The following is a 22,066-nucleotide window of genomic DNA, read 5'->3' on the forward strand; positions in this document are numbered from 1 at the left end:
TGTAATGTTACATCAGTGTTTAATGCACTGTTTACATCACATATATTTCTTTAGAATATAGTTAATGTTTACATCTATGATGTACAAAGACATTTAAAAGTATATATCCTATTTAAAGGTTTTCTAGATTGGTAGTCATTTTAGGTCATAGTACTGTATGTGATTTGAGACAACATATGAGAGCAATAACAATGGTGGAAAATTTTATCAAGCAACATGTCCATGTGTTTATCATCTTCATGCCAAATATGCAGAGTTGGCTTGAAATTGCTAGCATTTTTGATTGACATGGAAACTTGTTGGTTACAAGCAACATTTTGGTTCTGACCAATATTATATTATTTATTATATTCATATACAATATATTAATCATCTAGATGCATAAAAAACAAGTCTGACATTGGCACATGGACTCAAGTATAATGAAATCCAGAAACTCATACAAATGTTAATTGCACCATTTTCAAAAGATCAGCTTTAGAGTTTTGGTGTTTTGTAAGGACCAGATATGTACTGCCCTCTTTTGAAAGGTCACAGTTATGGATATTCTGTCATTAGTCCTCAGTGATAACGCTATACCCTGCTCTGTCTCTGTTCCCCACAGGCACCCACTGTTCCCACTGCTGGCTTTGCTGTTTGAGAAATGTGAGCAGGCCACACAAGGCTCAGAGTGCATCACCTCAGCCAGCTTCGATGTCGACATTGAGAACTTTGTGCACCAACAGGAGCAGGAGCGCAAGCCTTTCTTCAGTGAGGACCCCGAACTTGACAACCTGGTATTATATCTCATTCCATACTTATGATAGGGCTTTATGTTTCCTTGTACATCTGTACACCTCTGTATATCTTCATCACAAGCTGTAGTGTACAGTCTGTTTTCTGTCTATTTACTACATTTTTTTTTAAATTCCAGCTACAGCACCCTCTGCTGATAGAGGCAATCAGCGTTATGACAGAACTTTAAGCATTTTAATTCAATATTCCTTTAAAGCCCTAATTCTCATTCTCTCTCCCCAACCACCTCCTCTCTCCCCTGCCTGACAGCTAGCAGTAATTAGAAATTAGGCAAATGAGAAAGTGGGGGAAAGGTCAATGCTCGTCATTACCAGGGATCTCGGCCGACTAGTGAAGCTCAGTCAATTAACTCTGCATCTGTGTGCTTTACGATGGGCCGGTGGCATTGGGCTCCCTTCCTCGCCACGCTTACACCGGGCAGAAGATGGCACGGCGCCCTGACGGAACGAGCTGCAGTAATTGGCAGATTTATCTCTTCCTGGGCAAAGCGTTTTTTAGCCCATTTGGTTGTCCTTGAGTGCTGACTTTGAAGGCACATGATCTGTGGGAACAGGGAGCTAGGCATGAATGTTTAGTCACATCCAAATGGAAGAAAAAAAGAATGAGAAGGAACTGATAATCTCGACAGATTTTTTGGAGTAAAGACTGCATTTACTAGAGTAGAGCAGCCAATTCCTCATGCACAAGATATCATTGTGTAATCAGTTTTTCACCTGCCTTAGGCTAACTGTTTGAACACCATACTGAAATTATACTTTTTTTTTTCTGGGAAGAGACTTATTAGTGTTGGAATAACAGAATAACAGGGCATCTGCTTTCACCTCATCAGTCATCAAACTGCTGTGTAAAGTTGTAGAAAAATAAGATCATTTACTTTTCTGCATGGTGCTAACTAAACAGTGCATCAAAATATCTCTAACTGACAGAAAGAACTTAGTCTGATTATTTTTGCGATAAGTTAAAGGTTCTGACTGCAAAGCTGAATTCTGGGCAAAATGTTCTATTTCTATAGCTGTTGGAGTTTCGAGATGTTTCGCTGCTGCACACACCATGTATCCTATGTGTGAATGTTTTGCGAAGATAAAAAGTGTCCCGCATTTTATGATTCTGGGGATTGCTGAAGCAAGTGAGCAACAATATCACATGACCACTTTGGGGTGTGTTTGACCTATTTTTAACCAAAACAAGTCAGCATGGCCAAACATGGTGGACTCCACTCTCCCGCCAGCTAAAAGCCAGAGGAAAAGAAAAGGAAAACCTGCCTAGTGAGTGCAACTGCAAGATAGAGCAAGGTTAGATGACGCCATTTTTCTGGACAGATAACGAAATCATTCTAGCTATCACTTAGCTATCTTAGCCTTAGAATGCATGGGCTTGACTCCAGAGTAGCGAGTATGGAGTTATACACCTAATGTTTTGATCTTACAGAGAAAGAAACAATAACACAAAAGCAATAACAGAGAAATTATATATTTGTCTTTTGTTTCATGGATCTATTCGCGAATGCCAACCACAAATTACATGCCTGTGATTCAAAACTCTCCGTGATCGATGCAGAGTCACGATGTTTTCTGCGCGTCGCCATCTTGGTGTGATGCAATTCCATAGTTATTCTAATTAGTTAAAATTCCTCGTGCTCAGCTGTTTCTGTTGGACCATACTGTTTGGCTCAAGAGGTAGGATACTCTGTCCCAAAATGGAGGAAAGTGACCTTCAACACTTCAAAATGATCACATCTCATCCGCATGATATTGTTCATGCGAGACAGGAAAGTGTCATGCACAATAAAAAAAAAAAAAGTTGAAAATTTCAGATGACCTTGCAGTCAACACCTTTAATCTAACTACAACATACACACAAGTTTCATCCCCTTAATACAGGACTCAATATTGTTGTTATTTGAAATGAAATTGTAACCTTATTATTATAAAGTTCTATCTCCCATCCATTCTTAACCCAGATAGAACCTTAGAATAATACTATGGTCATGAAATGAACTTGTTGTTTATGGCTAGATTCTTGGACACACTTCTGTAGAGGCATTTCTGATAAACCATTGCTGTGTGTGTCAGATGGTGAAGGCGATCCAGGTGCTACGGATCCACCTGCTGGAGCTGGAGAAGGTGAACGAGCTCTGTAAAGACTTCTGTAACCGCTACATCACTTGCCTCAAGACTAAGATGCACAGTGACAATCTGCTACGCAATGACCTGGGCGGCCCATATTCACCGTCCCACACCAGTCTACAGCAGGTAATACACAAACATGAGAAGATTTTGAGAAATACAGTGTGTTCATTTAATGTGTAGTGCAGACATCAATGAACTGTCACCTCATTTTCTCTCCCTTCACACTCTTTATGCTTTCTCTGACTTTGTTTCTTATGTTCTTTTATAGGATATGATGCAGACTTCTTCTTCATCACTCTCATCTGTGTCAAGCTCAGTTAATTCTTCAGGCATTGCAGCCTGCTCTCTGCCTCAGAGCAATGTCAACATGACCAGTATCAACTCACAGGTGGTGTCAGGTGAGAGGGCACTCAGAAAGCCTGTCTATCTGTAAATAAGAGAGGAAGAGAGAACGGCAGACAGGGCTAGAGAAGGAGAAGCATTCAAAAAATGTAACTGAATTTTTTTAATCAATTTAAAATAAAGAAAACTGTCTAACTGTCTGGGAGCCTTTCTCAGAGAGGATCACAGTACAAACATCTGTCCAAATCAGTCATGCTTTCTCAATTTCATAAAGAATCCTTTTTAAACACTAATGTTAATAGCTGAGATGATGATGATTTACCAACTTTCCCTACACACTCAGCATGTAACCATATATCATGTACCGATAAATTGTGATGCAAATTTATGATGATTCAAATCGATGAAATAAAAAATTAATCAAGATTATTATCAGGCTGAGTAAGCTCTGTTTTTCTTAGCTGTAATTGCATTATTTAGACAGCAGATGGTGCAATAACATACAATCGTGGGGCTATACATGATTTCACCCTAGGCAGAAGTAACACAGCTCTAACACACACACACACACACACACACACACACACACACACACACACACACCTAAAATGGGAAATAGCTGTTTGAATGATTATACAAATAGATTTAACAAGAAATCTGAGCTCTCTTTTTACAGACTGCCGAAAGCTAAAGAAAAAGGAAGCAAATGGAGGTTGTAGAAATGTTCATAAAAGTTTATTAAGAAAAGGTCTATTTGTTTTTAACTTTTTCATTTTTAATAATAGGACTATTTTAGTTAATAGGCTATTATATTTTATTCCAACCTTTACAAATGTGGATAAATAATTATTGTTTGTTAAGAAAATGAAACAAATGTTTTAAGAAAATTAAATAAACATTTTAAAAATTATTTAACAAAAGGAATACTTAAATTGATAAATTAATAAACTAATATGATTTTTTGTCATAAAATATTATTAATATTATATTTTCAAAAATATTGTTGGAAAATCGAATTGTGAACCCAATATAATGAATCAAATCAAATCATGAATTGGGTGAATCGTTACATGCCTCCTACATACTGTATCACCTTTTTTCTTCCTCCTATCTAACACACTCCAGCAGAATAAATATGCACAGCCTGAATTAAATAAGTACATTTAACTCAACAATTGCCCTGTTCTGCTTGGTAGCTTTTTAAATTAAGTTCAATTTAAGTTTATTTGTTTAGCACTTTAAATAATAGGTAACTTTACAGAAATCAGGATGTAGCTTTAGATCCCTAACGAACAAGCCAGAGGTTTCAGTGGCAAGGAAAAACTTCCTGAGACAACATGAGGATGAAACATTGACAGAACCCAGAACAGTCTTTAAAATTACAGCTGCAGTTTTTAGAGGGTATAAAATCAACAGTATACAGGTGAAGCTGTTCACTGAAGATAGGGTGAGTCTTGGGCATAAATTGTTTTAAGGAATTGCTGATCTTTAGGGCAATAATGTGAAACCATCGACTGTAGAAAACATGGACAGTGTGGCTCCATTGCCTTACATACTATAGAAATGAAGCCAAAATACCTCTGCCATGTTGTCAAATTTGGAGCCTGAGTCTGCACAATAGAGACAAGAGTCGAAGTCAGGTACTCGTTTGGTTGGCCTGCCTCCTTCTCCTAATGTACAGTGGTAGAAATGATCAGATGAATATGGTCACATTCTCAAATTCTCTTCATTACCTTCCCAGATACCTTAAATAGTGTCAGCTGGAAATCTTTAATTAATATGGATGCATCTAGGAAAGGCATTTATTATATGTACTGGAAATTCACTGACATTGACGCAGTGGCGAACCGTTACTATTAGAGCTGGGACTTCAGCTCAGCCAAAACTGGGCCAGACACACCAAAACAGCAACAGGGCAAAGGATTTTGCAAGGGATTAGCGGCAGGCTGCCAGGTAGCTTCGTTGTGTGTAATTGTCGGTGTTGATTTTAAAAGTAACTAAGTAAATTACATAGGGAAATGAATATTTAAGTCTGCATGAAAAATACTGTGGCGAGCATTCTTCACACAGGGAAAATAAAAATGTGCAGATATCAGCAGAGGGGGCGGCACGGTGGTGTAGTGGTTAGCGCTGTCGCCTCACAGCAAGAAGGTCCTGGGTTCAAGCCCCAGGGCCGGCGAGGGCCTTTCTGTGTGGAGTTTGCATGTTCTCCCCATGTCCGCGTGGGTTTCCTCCGGGTGCTCCGGTTTCCCCCACAGTCCAAAGACATGCAGGTTAGGTTAACTGGTGACTCTAAATTGACTGTAGGTGTGAATGTGAGTGTGAATGGTTGTCTGTGTCTATGTGTCAGCCCTGTGATGACCTGGCGACTTGTCCAGGGTGTACCCCGCCTTTCGCCCGTAGTCAGCTGGGATAGGCTCCAGCTTGCCTGCGACCCTGTGAAGGATAAAGCGGCTAGAGATAATGAGATGAGATCAGCAGAGGGAAAACTAAGTGACAGAAAGACAGTTGATATGAGGAAAGTGACATAGGCTATTTTGTCACTGAAACACATTGAAACACATGGGGATGGGCGGCACTACACATTATACTGCAGCCAGCCAGCAGGGGCACTAGACCAGTGGTGACTTCATTTTTTTAGAGATGATATACAGTGGTGCTTGAAAGTTTGTGAACCCTTTAGAATTTTCTATATTTCTGCATAAATATGACTTAAAACATCATCAGATTTTCACACAAGTCCTAAAAGTAGATAAAGAGAACCTAGTTAAACAAATTAGACAAAAATATTATACTTGGTCATTTATTTATTGAGGAAAATGATCCAATATTACTGGTACATATCTGTGAGTGGCAAAAGTATGTGAACCTCTAGGATTAGTTAATTTGAAGGTGAAATTAGAGTCAGGTGTTTTCAATCAATGGGATGACAGTCAGGTGTGAGTGGGCACCCTGTTTTATTTAAAGAACAGGGATCTATCAAAGTCTGATCTTCACAACACATGTTTGTGGAAGTGTATCATGACACAAACAAAGGAGATTTCTGAGGACTTCAGAAAAAGCGTTGTTGATGCTCATCAGACTGGAAAAGGTTACAAAACCATCTCTAAAGAGTTTGGACTCCACCAATCGACAGTCAGACAGATTGTGTACAAATGGAGGACATTCAAGACCATTGTTACCCTCCCCAGGAGTGGTCAACCAACAAAGATCACTCCAAGAGCAAAGCATGTAATAGTCAGCGAGGTCACAGAGGACCCCAGGGTACCTTCTAAGCAACTGAAGGCCTCTCTCACATTGGCTAATGTTAATGCTCATGAGTCCACCATCAGGAGAACACTGAACAACAATGGTGTGCATGGCAGGGTTGGAAGGAGAAAGCCACTGCTCTCCAAAAAGAACATTGCTGCTCATCTGCAGTTTGCTAAAGATCACATGGACAAGCCAGAAGGCTACTGGAAAAATGTTTTGTGGATGGATGATGCCAAAATAAAACTTTTTGGTTTAAATGAGAAATGTTATGTTTGGAGAAAGGAAAACACTGCATTCCAGCATAAGAACCTTATCCCATCTGTGAAACATGGTGGTGGTATTATCATGGTTTGGGCCTGTTTTGCTGCATCTGGGCCAGGATGGCTTGCCATCATTGATGGAACAATGAATTCTGAATTATACCAGCGAATTCTAAAAGAAAATGTCAGGACATCTGTCCATGAACTGAATCTCAAGAGAAGGTGGGTCATGCAGCAAGACAACGACCCTAAGCACACAAGTCGTTCTACCAAAGAATGGTTAAAGAAGAATAAAGTTAATGTTTTGGAATGGCCAAGTCAAAGTCCTGACCTTAATCCAATCGAAATGTTGTGGAAGGACCTGAAGCGAGCAGTTCATGTGAGGAAACCCACCAACGTCCCAGAGTTGAAGCTGTTCTGTCCAGAGGAATGGACTAAAATTCCTCCAAGCTGGTGTGCAGGACTGATCAACAGTTACTGGAAATGTTTAGTTGCAGTTGTTGCTGCACAAGGGGGTCACACCAGATACTGAAAGCAAACTTTCATATATTTTTGCCACTCACAGATATGTAATATTGGATCATTTTCCTCAATAAATAAATGACCAAGGATAATATTTTTGTCTCATTTGTTTAACTGAGTTCTCTTTATCTACTTTGAGGACTTGTGTGAAAATCTGATGATGTTTTAGGTCATATTTATGCAGAAATATAGAAAATTTTAAAGGGTTCACAAACTTTCAAGAACCACTGTGCTGTCCATGTTTCCTACAGTCGGTGTGTGGGACCCTCAACAGCAACAGAAGCAGGGTCACAAGTGTAGAGGCCCGAATAGAAATAGAGGATTAAGATGAATCAGGCAGATTCAGCAGTTGAAAAAAGCCACAATCGCATTAAGTTGGCCAAGCTTTGTCATTTCAAAAATGTTTATGCCATTTGGCATGTTTAGTGGTTGTTAATGGTCACTAGCTATGTCTCTGCTGTAGCATGACAGCTACTAGCCTGAACCCCTGGATGGCTGTGGCATTGTTAGGATTTAAACTCACTCTGGAGTCCTCAGCGGCCATTAGGAGTGAATTTTGTTTGATGTTTACAAGAATTATATGATTTCTGCAATGTGTGTGTGTGTGTGTGTGTGTGTGTGTGTAAATTCTTCCTGCAGGTGGGGCCCTGTATCAGCCGGTTGCTATGGTGACGTCTCAAGGACAGGTGTTAACCCAGACTCTACAGCAGGGGACCATCCAGCTCCAGAACACACAGGTGAGACAAGCACTACGCACACACACACACACACACACACACACACACACACACACACACACACACACACACACATTCTTGTACTTCTTTCTTTGTGAGGACTAATTAACATAATGCATTCCATTGCCCCTTAAAGTGCCATTCCACCATTGGATGTATTCTTTGGCATAAAATACAATATATTTTGACAACATATATAAATGGTATCACTAGATAGAGAAATCTTTTAGCTTCAAAATGATATATCAAACATAATTTTTTGACAACGACAAGTATATTAATTTTGCGACCAAAGTCACCTACCCTTTTAATTTCCGCGCGTGATGTCATCGGCAGGTTCCCCTTCTTGTGTACCACGTGACGTGTGACGTGGCACATATTATCAGCAATGGCGGATAGAACGCGATAAAAAATAATACCAATAAATCTAGCTAATACCAATAAATCTAGCTAACTGAAAGATTAACTCAAAATTTTTCGCAATTTTTTTGGCCCCCATATACGAGGAGAAATGACTCTCTCACTTTGGGGGTTTCCTGGTCTAAAAATAGACCGACACGTGGTACGCAAGAAGGGGAACCTGCCGATGACATCACATTTCACTACCGCGCGGAAATTAAAAGGGTAGGTGACTTTGGTCGCAAAATTAATATACTTGTCGTTGTCAAAAAATTATGTTTGATATATCATTTTGAAGCTAAAAGATTTCTCTGTCTAGTCATGTTGTCATAAAATATATTGTATTTTATGCCAAAGAATACAGCCAATGGTGGAATGGCACTTTAACCTTAACCATCACAACTAAATGATTAACCCTGCCCCTAACCCTAACCTAAAATTCATTCTAACCTGAACCCTAAGACTTAGTCTTAACCCTCAAACAGCCCTTTAAAGAAGTGAGGACCAGCCAAAATGTCCTCACTTCTCAAAAATGTCCTAAATCTATTGGTATAAAATGTATTCTGGTCCTCAATATGTAGCAATTACAAGTACACACACACGCACACATTTCTCTTGAATTCTAATATTTATGAGATTACTAGAAATGTGATATTTACAGAATTCCATGATTCCAGATCTGAGCCTAATTCAGATGCTAATCTAATTTAGATGCTAGATCTAATTTAGTCAGTTCCCACCCACCAGACATCTCTCCCCTGTCACATGACAGCTACCAGCCAGGAAGGCTATCACATGCTTTCTCCGAGGCACATGAAGCCAGCCATCTGCATCTTTGTCAACTGCTGCTCATGCCGTCAGGGCAGTTTAACACACTTGGAGGACAGCACTATCTGCTCGTTTCCATATGCATGAGCTCACAGACGCCTGTGATTGGCTAGAGTCACTTGTGATTAACAGGAGAGAGAGAGAGTATGCCACCTGAGAGTACGGCCAATTTTGCTCTCTTGGGCTCCTGGCCATGGGTAACATTGGAATTCGAACTTGTGATCTCTGGATAATAGAGTGAAAGGCTTTTTTTCCATGCTATTATTATTATTATTATTATTATTATTATTATTATACTTTTCAAATCCTTTTTATCAGCTTTTGATACAATCTGACTGCCAGGCCTCAACCAGCGGTCTGAGGCAGTGGAAAAGTTGACGCTCATATCTTTAGCCATAGAAAAACATGTAAAAGTGAGAAGGTTTTTCTTAAGATATTAGCTGTACTATTTAAAACTATTTTTTGAATTTCTTGTATCTTTGGCTTCCCTGGGATTTTTTTCAAGATGCTTCTCAGTAACTTTCTTTGCCAGACCTAAAGCTCCGACAACTACTGGCAGAACTGTGGTCTTAAGGTGCCACATTCTTTCTATTTCAATCTGTAGGTCATTATACTTTGTTAATTTTTCAAATTCTTTCATAGAGACATTTCTATCTGTAGGTACTATCATGTCAATCAACAGGCAAGCTTTTCCTTTATGATCCTTTACTATGTCTGGTCTATTTGCTTGTATGGTTATATCAGTGTTTATGTTAAAATCCCATAAAATAGTAGCTTGCTCATTTTCTGTGACTGATTATTATTATTATTATTATTATTATTATTATTGTCACAGTAAGGTGTAATGTGTATATATATATATATATATATATATATATATATATATATATATATATATATACCGGTATATGGCTGTCCTTCGTTACTGAGGTTGACTGTCTTGTGTTTGAGTTGAGGCCTATCTTAAACAGGCTCTCGTGTGGGCAATCAGACCCGCTTGAGATCTGCAGTAATGCTGGCAATTGTTGCATTGGAAAATGCTTGGAGCAGCTGCCGAGTGTCGTCGGTCATGTGCATGCTGATATTCTTGCTGGTGCAGCTCTTCTACGGCTGACGTGGCCTTCCTCAACAGTCCTCGCCATTTGACTCTCTGAAGTGCCTCTTCCTCCCATGTATCATGCGGGATGCCTGCTCTCTTCATATGCCGCTTTAAGACATCTTTGAAACGCAATTTTTGTCCTCCATGGCTCCTTTTTCCTTGGCGCAGTTCCGAGTAGAACACAGCTTTTGGCAGCCTGCTGTTGGCCATCCGACGTACATGCCCTGCCCAGCGAAGCTGTGACATGATTATTAGGGCTTCAACACTGACTGTGTGTGCACGGTGCAATACCTCAACATCTGGGATACGATCTTGCCACTTGATGTTGAGGATAGAGTGTAGGTGGCGAAGCTGGAGTCTTGTCAGAGCCTTGATGTGTCTGCGGTAAAGAGTGGTGCACTCGATGGAATAGAGTAGGCAAGGGAGGACTGCAGCTGAGTAAACCTTCACTTTGGTTTTTGTGCTGATGTCATGACAGCTCCAGAGTCTCTTATGTAGCGCACCATAGGCCTTCATGGCGGACTGGATCCTCCTTTCCACTTCCAGATCTGCAGAATTGGTGTTTGTGACAGTGTTGCCCAGGTAAACAAAAGACTTGGTTGTCTTCAGTGGTTCATCATGGACCGTAATCATCTCTGGCAGTTCAGTGGACATTGGAGGAGGCTGGTAGAGCAGTTTGGTCTTGGATATGTTGATCTTTAGACCAAACATATCAGCTGCAAAGGAGAAACGATCCACAATCTGCTGCATATCAACTGCATTGCTAGTCACAAGGGTGGAATCATCAGCATAGAGCAGTTCTCTGATGCACATCTCCTGTGTTTTTGTGTGGGCGCAAAGCCGGGCAAGGTTGAACAGTTTGCCATTTGTTCTTGTGCGGAGGAACACGCCCTTGTTGAGCCCTTCGTTCATAGTATCCAGCACAGCTGTGAGGTAGAGGGAGAAGAGAGTTGGAGCCAGTACACACCCTTGTTTCATGCCATGGTTGACCACAAAGGCATCACTGGGTTCACCGCCGACTAAGACTTGTGCCTTCATTCCATAATGGAACTGCTTGATGATGTTGACAAGCTTGTCAGGGCATCCATAGGTTTCGAGGACCTTCCAGAGGGTTGTGCAGTCGACGGTGTCAAATGCCTTTGTGAAGTCAACAAAGACAACATACAAGGGCTGGTGCTGCTCTGCTGCCTTCTCTTGGAGCTGCCATAGAGTAAAGATCATGTCAACAGTGGATTGGCCAGCCCGGAATCCACACTGGCATTCAGGGAGAACTTCTTCCGAAATGATTCAGGGGTGGCACGGTGGTATAGTGGTTAGCACGGTGGTGTAGTGGTTAGCATGGTCGCCTCACAGCAAGAAGGTTCTGGGTTCAAACCCAGTGGCTGGCGAGGGCCTTTCTGTGTGAAGTTTGCATGTTCTCCCTGTGTCTGCGTGGGTTTCCTCCGGGTGCTCTGGTTTCCCTCACAATCCAAAGACATGCAGTTAGGTTGACGTGGGGCGGCCTTGGGCTGAGATGCCCTTGAGCAAGGTACGTGACGTGCTCCCTGGGCACTCTGGTGTGGCTGCCCACTGCTCTGAGTGTGTGTGTATGTGTGTGTGCTCACTGCTTCAGATGGGTTAAATGCAGAGGATGAATTTCACTGTGCTTGAAGTGTGCATGTGACAAATAAAGGTTTCTTCTAAAAATGATTTTCAGTTTGTTCAAGACAATCTTGGCAAGGACTTTGCCAGCTATGGCCAGGAGTGATATTCCCCGATGGTTTCCGCACTCTGCACGGTCGCCCTTTCTCTTGTAGATGGTGATGATTAGAGCATCTCGAAAGTCTTGGGGCACGGTACCAGAGAGTAGACATCTGTTGAACAGGTCTAGTAGAGCTTTGCACAGCCTTTCACCACCATTTTTCAGGATGTCTGAGGAAATACCATCCAGACCAGGCGCTTTGCCACTTGCCGTTGTCTTCAGAGCTTTCTTGAGTTCCTCCATACTGATTTCCCTACACAGCTCATTCCTTGTGGGCTTCCTCTCCAGCTGCTGGCATGCATCTGGGTGTGCAGATCCTTCTTGATTTAACAGGCTGTTGAAGTGCTCCTTCCATTCGGCCTTGATGTCTTGAAGGTCTGTGAGCAGCTTACTATCATCTGCTGACTTCACTGGGGTGACAGCATTGCTCTTGGGTCCATAGATGGCTTTCAACCTGGCAAACAGTCCAAGATAGTCATGGTTGTCAGCCATACGCTGCAATTCCTCTGCTTTCCTCTGCCACCAGTCGTTCTTAAGAGCTCTCACTTCCCTCTGCACCCTTGCCTTGATTTCAGCAAGTGCACTCTTGCTCCTCTTAGAGTTCTCCTGTAGATGCCAAAGATGCTCGCTCCTCTTCTCTTCTAGGAGCCTCTCAATTTCATTTCCATGCTCCCAGAACCAATCACGAGTCTTTTTGTGGGGATGGCCTAGAGTTTCCTTGCTTGCAGCGTACACTGCTTCCTTCAGGGCTTTCCAATGCTGCTGTACCTCCTCCTCTCCAGCCGGCTGAACACTCTCCAATGCAGCTTCTATCGCTCTTGTCAGTTCTTGACAGTGCTTGGTGTCTGCCAGCTTGCTAATGTCCAGTTTCTTAGGCTTGGCACTTGCAGGAGTTTTCCTGCGAGACAGAGTGATCTTCATTCTGAGTTGACACCTCACAAGGTAGTGATCAGTAGAACACTCTGGTCCACGCATTGCTTTTGTGCATAGTCCATCTGCCAAGTCTGACTTTCTCGTGATGGCATAGTCGAGCAAGTGGTAGTGACCTGAGCGTGGGTGCTTCCAGGTGAAGTAGTTCTTGTCAGGCTGGTAGAAAAATGTGTTGGTAATGCTGAGCTCTTGTTGTGCACAGAAGTTCAGCAGGAGATCCCCATTGGAGTTCTTTTTTTTCTTGCCAAACTTGCCAATGATGTCCGTGTAAGTTTCCCAGTCCGTCCCGACTCGAGTGTTGAAATTGCCTAGTATTAGGAGCTTGTCTTCTCTGGGGACCTTGAGCTCTACGTGAGTGAGTTCTTGGTAAAAGGTCTCCTTCTCCTCATCAGTGTAAGTCATCATGGGGGCATACACATTCATCAGAGTCAAGTATCGCCCTTTCTCAATAGGCACTCTCACAGACATGAGCCTGGGTGAGATCGCTGTAGGAAGTGATGTCAGCTTCTTGGCATTCGTGTTGTGAACTGCAAAGGCAACTCCAGCTTCTCTAGGTCCTGCAGTCTTGCTAACCCAGAAGAAGGTGTAGTCCTCTTCTTGGAGTTGTCCATGTGCCTCAAGACGTGTTTCCTGGAGAGCTGCAATCTCAATGCCAAACAGCTACAATTCCCTTGCAATCAACGCAGTCCTTCGTTCCGGTCGGTTGTCTCCATCTAGCATAGTGCGCACATTCCATGCCACAGCAGTTATAATAACAGTGATATATAAGTCATACAACATCTGTTTTTTGTAATTTAGCAACACAGCTGTGAGAATTGAATGAAGCTATGTTGCAGTTGTAACTTATCAAGACACAGGCTAATTTGCCAGGTGCATATAAATTGGCTATTAACTACAAACGCTTCACATTTTAATAGGCTACTTGGTGTTTTCAATAGTGTGTGTGTATGATTCATATGGTTTTATTCTTCAAACCTCTGTTGTTTTGTTTGATAATTATATTCATGTTTAAAAGTAGCTAAGGATACCCTCGGCTTAGGGTTACTAAAATAGATTGCACACTTAAGAAAAAGGCACTAATTATAATAAACTGAGGAAATTCAACTGTGACATTTTCATTTCGTCATGCTGCTAAATTTTGCTTTGTAAAGCACTCTTAACTAGTTAAACTCATTACATTGCTATTTGCAGGTAGCTACTCCCCAACACTATTGTTTAGTGTTGTCAAAAACACAAGTTCCACTGTGTAAAATTTCATAAGAATCTCCATCAGCAGTAGATGGCATTCTACAACAGTTGGTTCAAGAGCAGATGGCTGTGTGTGTGTGTGTGTGTGTGTGTGTGTGTGTGTGCATATGAGAGAGAGAGAGAGAGAGAGAGTTTAGAGCAGCAGACAAGTGAAAGACACTTTCTCAGGCAGTCATAGCCGGGGTGAGTACACAGGCCACACAGTCTTCTCCACACATATGCTGAGAAAAAAGCTCAACCAATAACTACTCCACCAACAAGCCATCAGTAATGATAGCCCTGCGTGGAGCCTTCAATTAATTCACCCTACTTCCTGGAGCACACACTTCCAGAGCTGAGGTACGTGAGTATGGATGTGTGTGTGGGTGGGTAATGGAGTCACATGACACCCAGCTGCAAATATAATATGGAGATTTTTTTTAGCTTGATTATTTATTTATTTATTTATTTAGAAAATCAGCAGGCGGCTTTAGCTTTTTATAACTTTGCGTTGTGGCAGTGGCATAAAATTAATCATTCTTCACGTCTTAAGTGAAAATGTATTTTTTTTCCCATTTATTTTTTATTTGCTTATTTATCAGAATGCAAACTTTTGCTGGATTATGCATCTGCTCTGAAATGTTAATACTTCACAATGGACATGGAAAATATCTGGGGCAAAAATTGCATAATGATATTTAACTCATTTGAATCCTTTGGCCTGTGTAGTTAAAATGTGACTGTGAGTCCTTCAAACACACACACACACACACACACGCTATTCCTTCCTGTGTATCCACAGCCTATAGCCGGGTGTCCATCCTGTTGCAGTGATGTAGGTTTGAGGTTTGATTAAAAGGAGATTTGTCATGCCACTCTTTGTGATGAAAGGCCTTCATAAACGCTTGCTCCTTCCACGCCTTTAATTTTAGGTATCATTACTTCAATTGCGTTGCTATGGTGACAGAGGGCATTTCTGCCCCTGCCAAAGGAATGAACGGCAAGTGGCGACTCTTTGTTTCCGTGGCAACAACTATCCCTCCCTCCTTCTCTTTCTCTCCCCCTTTCAAATTCTCTCTCTCTCTCTCTCTCTCTCTCTCTCTCTCTCTTTCTTTCTCTCTCTGTCTTTCTCTCACCATTTGTCTCTTTCTTCCTCTTCCTTGCTCTCCGGTGCCCTCACACTTGCTTCCTCTCTCTCTCTCTCTCTCTCTCTCTCTCTCTCTCTCTCTCGCTCTCTCTCTCTCATTTCACTTTTCTCATGGTCTTTCTCTTTCACTCATTCCCTCTCTGTCTTTTCTTTATCTCTCTCTGTGTTGTGTGAAATCTCAGGTGAACCTGGACCTCGCCTCACTCTTGGACAACGATGATAAGAAGTCGAAGAACAAGAGGGGTGTCCTTCCCAAACATGCCACAAATATCATGCGCTCCTGGCTCTTCCAGCATCTCATGGTGTGATGGCGAAATATGTAGCACTGTATTTTCCTTTCCTGTGCAAATTCTTCCATTAAGGAAGAAAATTTTGTTTCTGGAGTATCTGCAGCTTTAGTAGAGTCATAAACTAGAATTAGAAAATACCAAGATAAACAACTTTAGAGTTAGTGTTATGTTAAATAAATGCATAAGTAAGCAATAAGTAAAATATATTCATGTTTGTTGTTGTTTTTTAGCACCCTTATCCTACAGAAGATGAGAAAAGACAGATTGCCGCACAAACTAACCTCACCTTATTACAAGTAAACAACTGGTAAGATTAAAATGAAAAGTAGAATCAACTCAACTCCTTTACCAACGCCTGCTTCCTCATAGCATCTTGTTCCACGATGTTGTATGATTTGTGGATTCTTCCACAACAATATGTAGCAACCTGGCACCATCTAGTGTTCACATGTTGTTGTCAATACATGAACCAAAAATAACAATTCCTATCTTTCTTGTTTCTGTCCCCCCCCGAAGGTTTATCAATGCACGCAGGCGTATTCTACAGCCCATGCTCGATGCCAGTAACCCTGATCCTGCCCCTAAAGCCAAGAAGATGAAATCACAGCACAGACCCACACAGCGTTTCTGGCCTGACTCCATCGTGGCTGGTGTGCTGCAGACACATGGCCCTCATTCTGCTAACAATTCAGACAGTTAGTGCTTCTAACACCGTACCTCCAACAGTCATAGCTAAAGCTCACATCTCATTGAAATGCTTTTTTTTTCCCAATATTGAACAGATGGTCACTGTGAGGAAATCAATCATGTGTTTGTTCACTGGATCCAGTTCAGCAGCCATAATTAATGTACACAGTCATAACATGGCTGCTTTTGTTACTTAAACACACTGAAAACAGCATTAGTATAAGCATTAGTGTTCAAGCATACATTAAATCCACTGCATTTATACAGATACAATGAAACTGGTCTCATGAAAAATTAATACCAATTGGTTGAACATTTTTCAATTTAGTGTTGTAGTCAAGACCACTTCAACTGAGACCAAGTCATGACCAAGACCAGAGAGTATCGGGACCAAGACAAGACCAAGACTTTAAGGGTTTGAGAGTAAATCAAGACCAGGACCAAGGCAGGGCGAGATGGAGTCAAGACCTGGACCAGACCAGTGGGTGTGCAGGGGGGCGGGGAGGATGACGGCTTTTAACATGAAGAAAATTTCAAATTAGCAATGAGTCATGTTACTGGTCGTGTTTGAAGCAAGAAGTTTTACATCCAATAACAGTAATAATGTTAACAAATACAACCCCGATTCCAAAAAAGTTGGGACAAAGTACAAATTGTAAATAAAAACGGAATGCAATGATGTGGAAGTTTCAAAATTCCATATTTTATTCAGAATAGAACATACCGGTAGATGACATATCAAATGTTTAAACTGAGAAAATGTATCATTTAAAGAGAAAAATTAGGTGATTTTAAATTTCATGACAACAACACATCTCAAAAAAGTTGGGACAAGGCCATGTTTACCACTGTGAGACATCCCCTTTTCTCTTTACAACAGTCTGTAAACGTCTGGGGACTGAGGAGACAAGTTGCTCAAGTTTAGGGATAGGAATGTTAACCCATTCTTGTCTAATGTAGTATTCTAGCTGCTCAACTGTCTTAGGTCTTTTTCGTCGTATCTTCCGTTTAATGATGTGCCAAATGTTTTCTATGGGTGAAAGATCTGGACTGCAGGCTGGCCAGTTCAGTACTCGGACCCTTCTTCTACGCAGCCATGATGCTGTAATTGATGCAGTATGTGGTTTGGCATTGTCATGTTGGAAAATGCAAGGTCTTCCCTGAAAGAGACGTCGTCTGGATGGGAGCATATGTTGCTCTAGAACCTGGATATACCTTTCAGCATTGATGGTGTCTTTCCAGATGTGTAAGCTGCCCATGCCACACGCACTAATGCAACCCCATACCATCAGAGATGCAGGCTTCTGAACCGAGCGCTGATAACAACTTGGGTCGTCCTTCTCCTCTTTAGTCCGAATGACACGGCATCCCTGATTTCAATAAAGAACTTTAAATTTTGATTCGTCTGACCACAGAACAGTTTTCCACTTTGCCACAGTCCATTTTAAATGAGCCTTGGCCCAGAGAAGACGCCTGCGCTTCTGGGTCATGTTTAGATACGGCTTCTTCTTTGAACTATCGAGTTTTAGCTGGCAACGGCGGATGGCACGGTGAATTGTGTTCACAGATAATGTTCTCTGGAAATATTCCTGAGCCCATTTTGTGATTTCCAATACAGAAGCATGCCTGTATGTGATGCAGTGCCATCTAAGGGCCCGAAGATCACGGGCACCCAGTATGGTTTTCCGGCCTTGACCCTTACGCACAGAGATTCTTCCAGATTATCTGAATCTTTTGATGATATTATGCACTGTAGATGATGATATGTTCAAACTCTTTGCAATTTTACACTGTCGAACTCCTTTCTGATATTGATCCACTATTTGTCGGCGCAGAATTAGGGGGATTGGTGATCCTCTTCCCATCTTTACTTCTGAGAGCCGCTGCCAGTCTAAGATGCTCTTTTTATACCCAGTCATGTTAATGACCTATTGCCAATTGACCTAATGAGTTGCAATTTGGTCCTCCAGCTGTTCCTTTTTTGTACCTTTAACTTTTCCAGCCTCTTATTGCCCCTGTCCCAACTTTTTTGAGATGTGCTGCTGTCATGAAATTTCAAATGAGCCAATATTTGGCATGAAATTTCAAAAAGTCTCACTTTCGACATTTGATATGTTGTCTATGTTCTATTGTGAATACAATATCAGTTTTTGAGATTTGTAAATTATTGCATTCCGTTTTTATTTACAATTTGTACTTTGTCCCAACTTTTTTGGAATCGGGGTTGTAAATTAGACAATGCACAGGCCCATATATGATATCCCCACACTGTGGTCTTGACCAGTCATGAAATAAAATCTTGAATCCTCTATGTCCGAGACTGAGACAAGACCAAGTAAAAATGTGGTCGATTCTGAGACGAGACCAAGCCCTTCGAAAAGTGGTCTTGAGACCGGTCTCAGAGACTCATCTCATCTCATTATCTCTAGCTGCTTTATCCTTCTACAGGGTCGCAGGCAAGCTGGAGCCTATCCCAGCTGGCTACGGGCGAAAGGCGGGGTACACCCTGGACAAGTCGCCAGGTCATCACAGGGCTGACACATAGACACAGACAACCATTCACACTCACATTCACACCTATGGTCAATTTAGAGTCACCAGTTAATCTAACCTGCATGTCTTTGGACTGTGGGGGAAACTGGAGCACCCAGAGGAAACCCACGCGGACACGGGGAGAACATGCAAACTCCGCACAGAAAGGCCCTCGCCGGCCACGGGGCTCGAACCCGGACCTTCTTGCTGTGAGGCGACAGCGCTAACCACTACACCACCGTGCCGCCCGTCTCAGGGACTATAACACTAATTCAATTTGATACGAGTGATATCATAAGAAATGGTATGGATGCCAGCATTACATTACATTACATGCATTTAGCAGATGCTTTTATCCAGAGAGACATACAACAAAACACAGAGCAGCCTGGGGGTTAGGTGCCTTGTTCAAGGGTACTTCAGAAAGTCCTGCTGGTCCAGGGAATTGAACCAGCGACCTTTTAGTCCCAAAGCTGCTTCTCTAACCATTAGTCTTCCCCAAAGGCTTCCCCAAAACAGTATTACATTACAGGTATTTAGCTGACACTCTTATCCAGCATGCCTTATTCAACAATTTTTACCTAATTGTCATGTCTTTGAAGTCGGAGGAAATCTACGCAGAACATGCAAAAACCTGTAACCTTCTTCCTGTGAGGCAACAGTACTAATCACTGCACCACCATTCCAGCCTTGCTTATAAGCCTTACCTTTTACCCATGTCACTTTTCAGACAAACTGAGTCATAAAAATTGGTACTAATTGGCAGGTCAGTGGTGCAGTGGGTAGCATTGCTGCCTCACAGCTCCAGGGTCTGCGGTTCTTCGATCCTGAGCTTGGGTTACTGCCTGTGAGGAGTTTTGCATGTGGTCACTGTATCCATATATGTTTCCTCTGGGTTTTCTCACGCAACCCATAAAACAAGCCTGTACATTGATTGTCTGTGCTAAATTATCCATAACTGTGAATGTGCCTCACACCTAATATTCCTGGGATAGACTCCAGATCCACCTCAACTCTAGCCAGGAAAACACGGTTACTGAAGATCAATCAAGGAATAAAACATTATGTAATTTGTAACCATGAGACCATCTTGGAATAAAATACAAAATAATAATTGTAGTTTGAGGTGGCACGGTGTTGTAGTGGTTAGCACTGTCGCCTCACAGCAAGAAGGCCCTGGGTTCAAGCCCAGTGGCCGGCAAGGGCCTTTCTGTGTGGAGTTTGCATGTTCTCCCTGTGTCTGTATGGGTTTCCTCCAGGTGCTCCAGATTTCCCCACAGTCCAAAGACATGCAAGTTCGGTTAATTGGTGGCTCTAAATTGACCATAGGTATGAGTGTAAATGGTTGTTTGTCTCTGTGTCAGCCCTGCGATAACCTGGCGACTTGTCGAGGGTGTACCCCGCCTCTCGCCCATAGTCAGCTGGGATAGGCTCGAGCTTGCCTGCGACTCTGGAGAACAGGATAAGCGGCTACAGATAATGGATGGATGAATTATAGTTTGAATATGAATCAGTAAATATTAACATTATGTTTAAATGCTATAATTAATTTCATACAACTCTATGCATATGCTTATCAAAGAATAATCACTTCTTAGTAATCCAAGGAGATAAATCTATATACATTACAGATATTCTTTTTTAGAATGGGATCTCTGTGAGTTTGGGGAAAGGCGTGTGAGCAATTTCTATGTCTGTGTGTCTTAATAGTAGTTTCGTCAGCTTGCACTGATCCGTGCATGTGTATGTGTGTGTTAGGTTCCCTGGGCATGGACAGTCTTCAGCCTCTCTCCTCTGACTCGGCCACTCTGGCCATGCAGCAGGCAATGTTGGCAGGAACTGAGGATTCCATGGATGGCACAGACGATGAAGAAGAAGAAGAAGAAGAGGATGAGGAAGGAATGGAGGATGAGGAAGAAGATGAAGAAGAAGAAAGACATCTGTCTGTCAGGAGAGATCTGCGCCTTGATCACAGCGAGGGACTGGAATAGAGACAGATACAGGAAATGACATCACTGACCTGACACGTTTTACACCATACCCCAGAGGACACTTAAGTGCTTTGGAACTTTGAATTAGACAAGGGAGGATTGCAAAAAAAAAAGTGAGCTGTGAATGACAATAATTACTGCATTTATTTGTACAATTTAGGGAAATTACTGAATGCACACACATTGACCATATGTTTAAATGTTATATACTGGGAGAATAAATAGAAGCTTTAGTTATATTAATAAAATCCTCTGCGTAATGTTGGTCCTAATAGGTTCATGAATGACCTTATTTTGTCCCACACATTTTTTTTAGGTAAAACTCACAGCATGATATTTTTTATACATCATTAACAGGAAAAGCTGTCATCCATTTTGCCAGGTGGCTTTCTGGGCATGAGTTTTCAAATTGTGATACTTTGCTAGCACCAGGATTCAATACTGAGTTTGAAAATTTTTTTTTTTTAAGGGGGGGGGGCATTGTAAAAGACCTGACAGCACAAAGTACACACCTTAGACTATGATGCATTTGCGCAGTTGCTTGATATTTATGTTTTAGGTTTTCAATCAACAATGTTGCACTTGGGAGGATTCTCATTTGCCTGGATGATGCAATTCTGAATGGCACTGAAGGCCAACTGCCTGGAACTTGCAACCTGCAAACTTTTCTCCTCATGACAAAGAAAATATGGAGAGAGACAACATGGCACATTAAGCATTTCATTTATGGAGGAAAATAAACCAGTGGGTCCTTCCAGGCCTCAGATTTCCTCGTGATGTTGAAATACTAAAGAAATACTGCAGGAAGGAAAACAGTTTTACTGAGCATTTCAGCTGCTGGAAACCCTCTGTGTATTTTTCTGTGAAAGACAGAAACTGTGAAGATATTCCTGAGTGGCTTGGGTTAAATCAATCTCCAGAATAAAGCAGCTGTTTCTGGTGTGATGTTTAGAGATGAGAGAAGCTGTTATTGAATGTTATTGGAGTTGGTCTTGTGAAGTATGTTTCTCATTATCTTTTTCTTGGTTGTTTTTAAATGGTTCTTCCAGAGCAAGTAATGATAGGGGAAAATTTTTATTTTGTTTGTACACATTGTTGTCACAATCTATTGTGTTTCAATAGACCATTTTTTGATAATTAAAAGAGATGATTTTAGTG

General features: G+C 41.6%; 1 protein-coding gene across 2 annotated transcripts in view; it reads left to right on the forward strand.

Annotated features, from left to right (window-relative positions):
- Positions 1 to 22,066, forward strand: part of pknox2 (pbx/knotted 1 homeobox 2) — a 161,771-nt gene extending 139,705 nt beyond the window's left edge. The window contains exons 5-12 of one of the 2 annotated variants that reach the window (XM_060909706.1): positions 605 to 776; positions 2,868 to 3,047; positions 3,193 to 3,322; positions 7,940 to 8,037; positions 15,591 to 15,710; positions 15,929 to 16,005; positions 16,215 to 16,393; positions 20,676 to 22,066. In XM_060909706.1, the coding sequence (XP_060765689.1) occupies positions 605 to 776; positions 2,868 to 3,047; positions 3,193 to 3,322; positions 7,940 to 8,037; positions 15,591 to 15,710; positions 15,929 to 16,005; positions 16,215 to 16,393; positions 20,676 to 20,908 (1,189 nt within the window). In that variant the 3' untranslated portion in view covers positions 20,909 to 22,066. The remainder of the gene's footprint in view (positions 1 to 604; positions 777 to 2,867; positions 3,048 to 3,192; positions 3,323 to 7,939; positions 8,038 to 15,590; positions 15,711 to 15,928; positions 16,006 to 16,214; positions 16,394 to 20,675) is intronic. The other variant, XM_060909708.1, reaches the window with a different exon arrangement.

Source organism: Neoarius graeffei, chromosome 25, assembly GCF_027579695.1.
Source record: "Neoarius graeffei isolate fNeoGra1 chromosome 25, fNeoGra1.pri, whole genome shotgun sequence".
NCBI classification, from domain to species: Eukaryota; Metazoa; Chordata; class Actinopteri; order Siluriformes; family Ariidae; genus Neoarius; species Neoarius graeffei.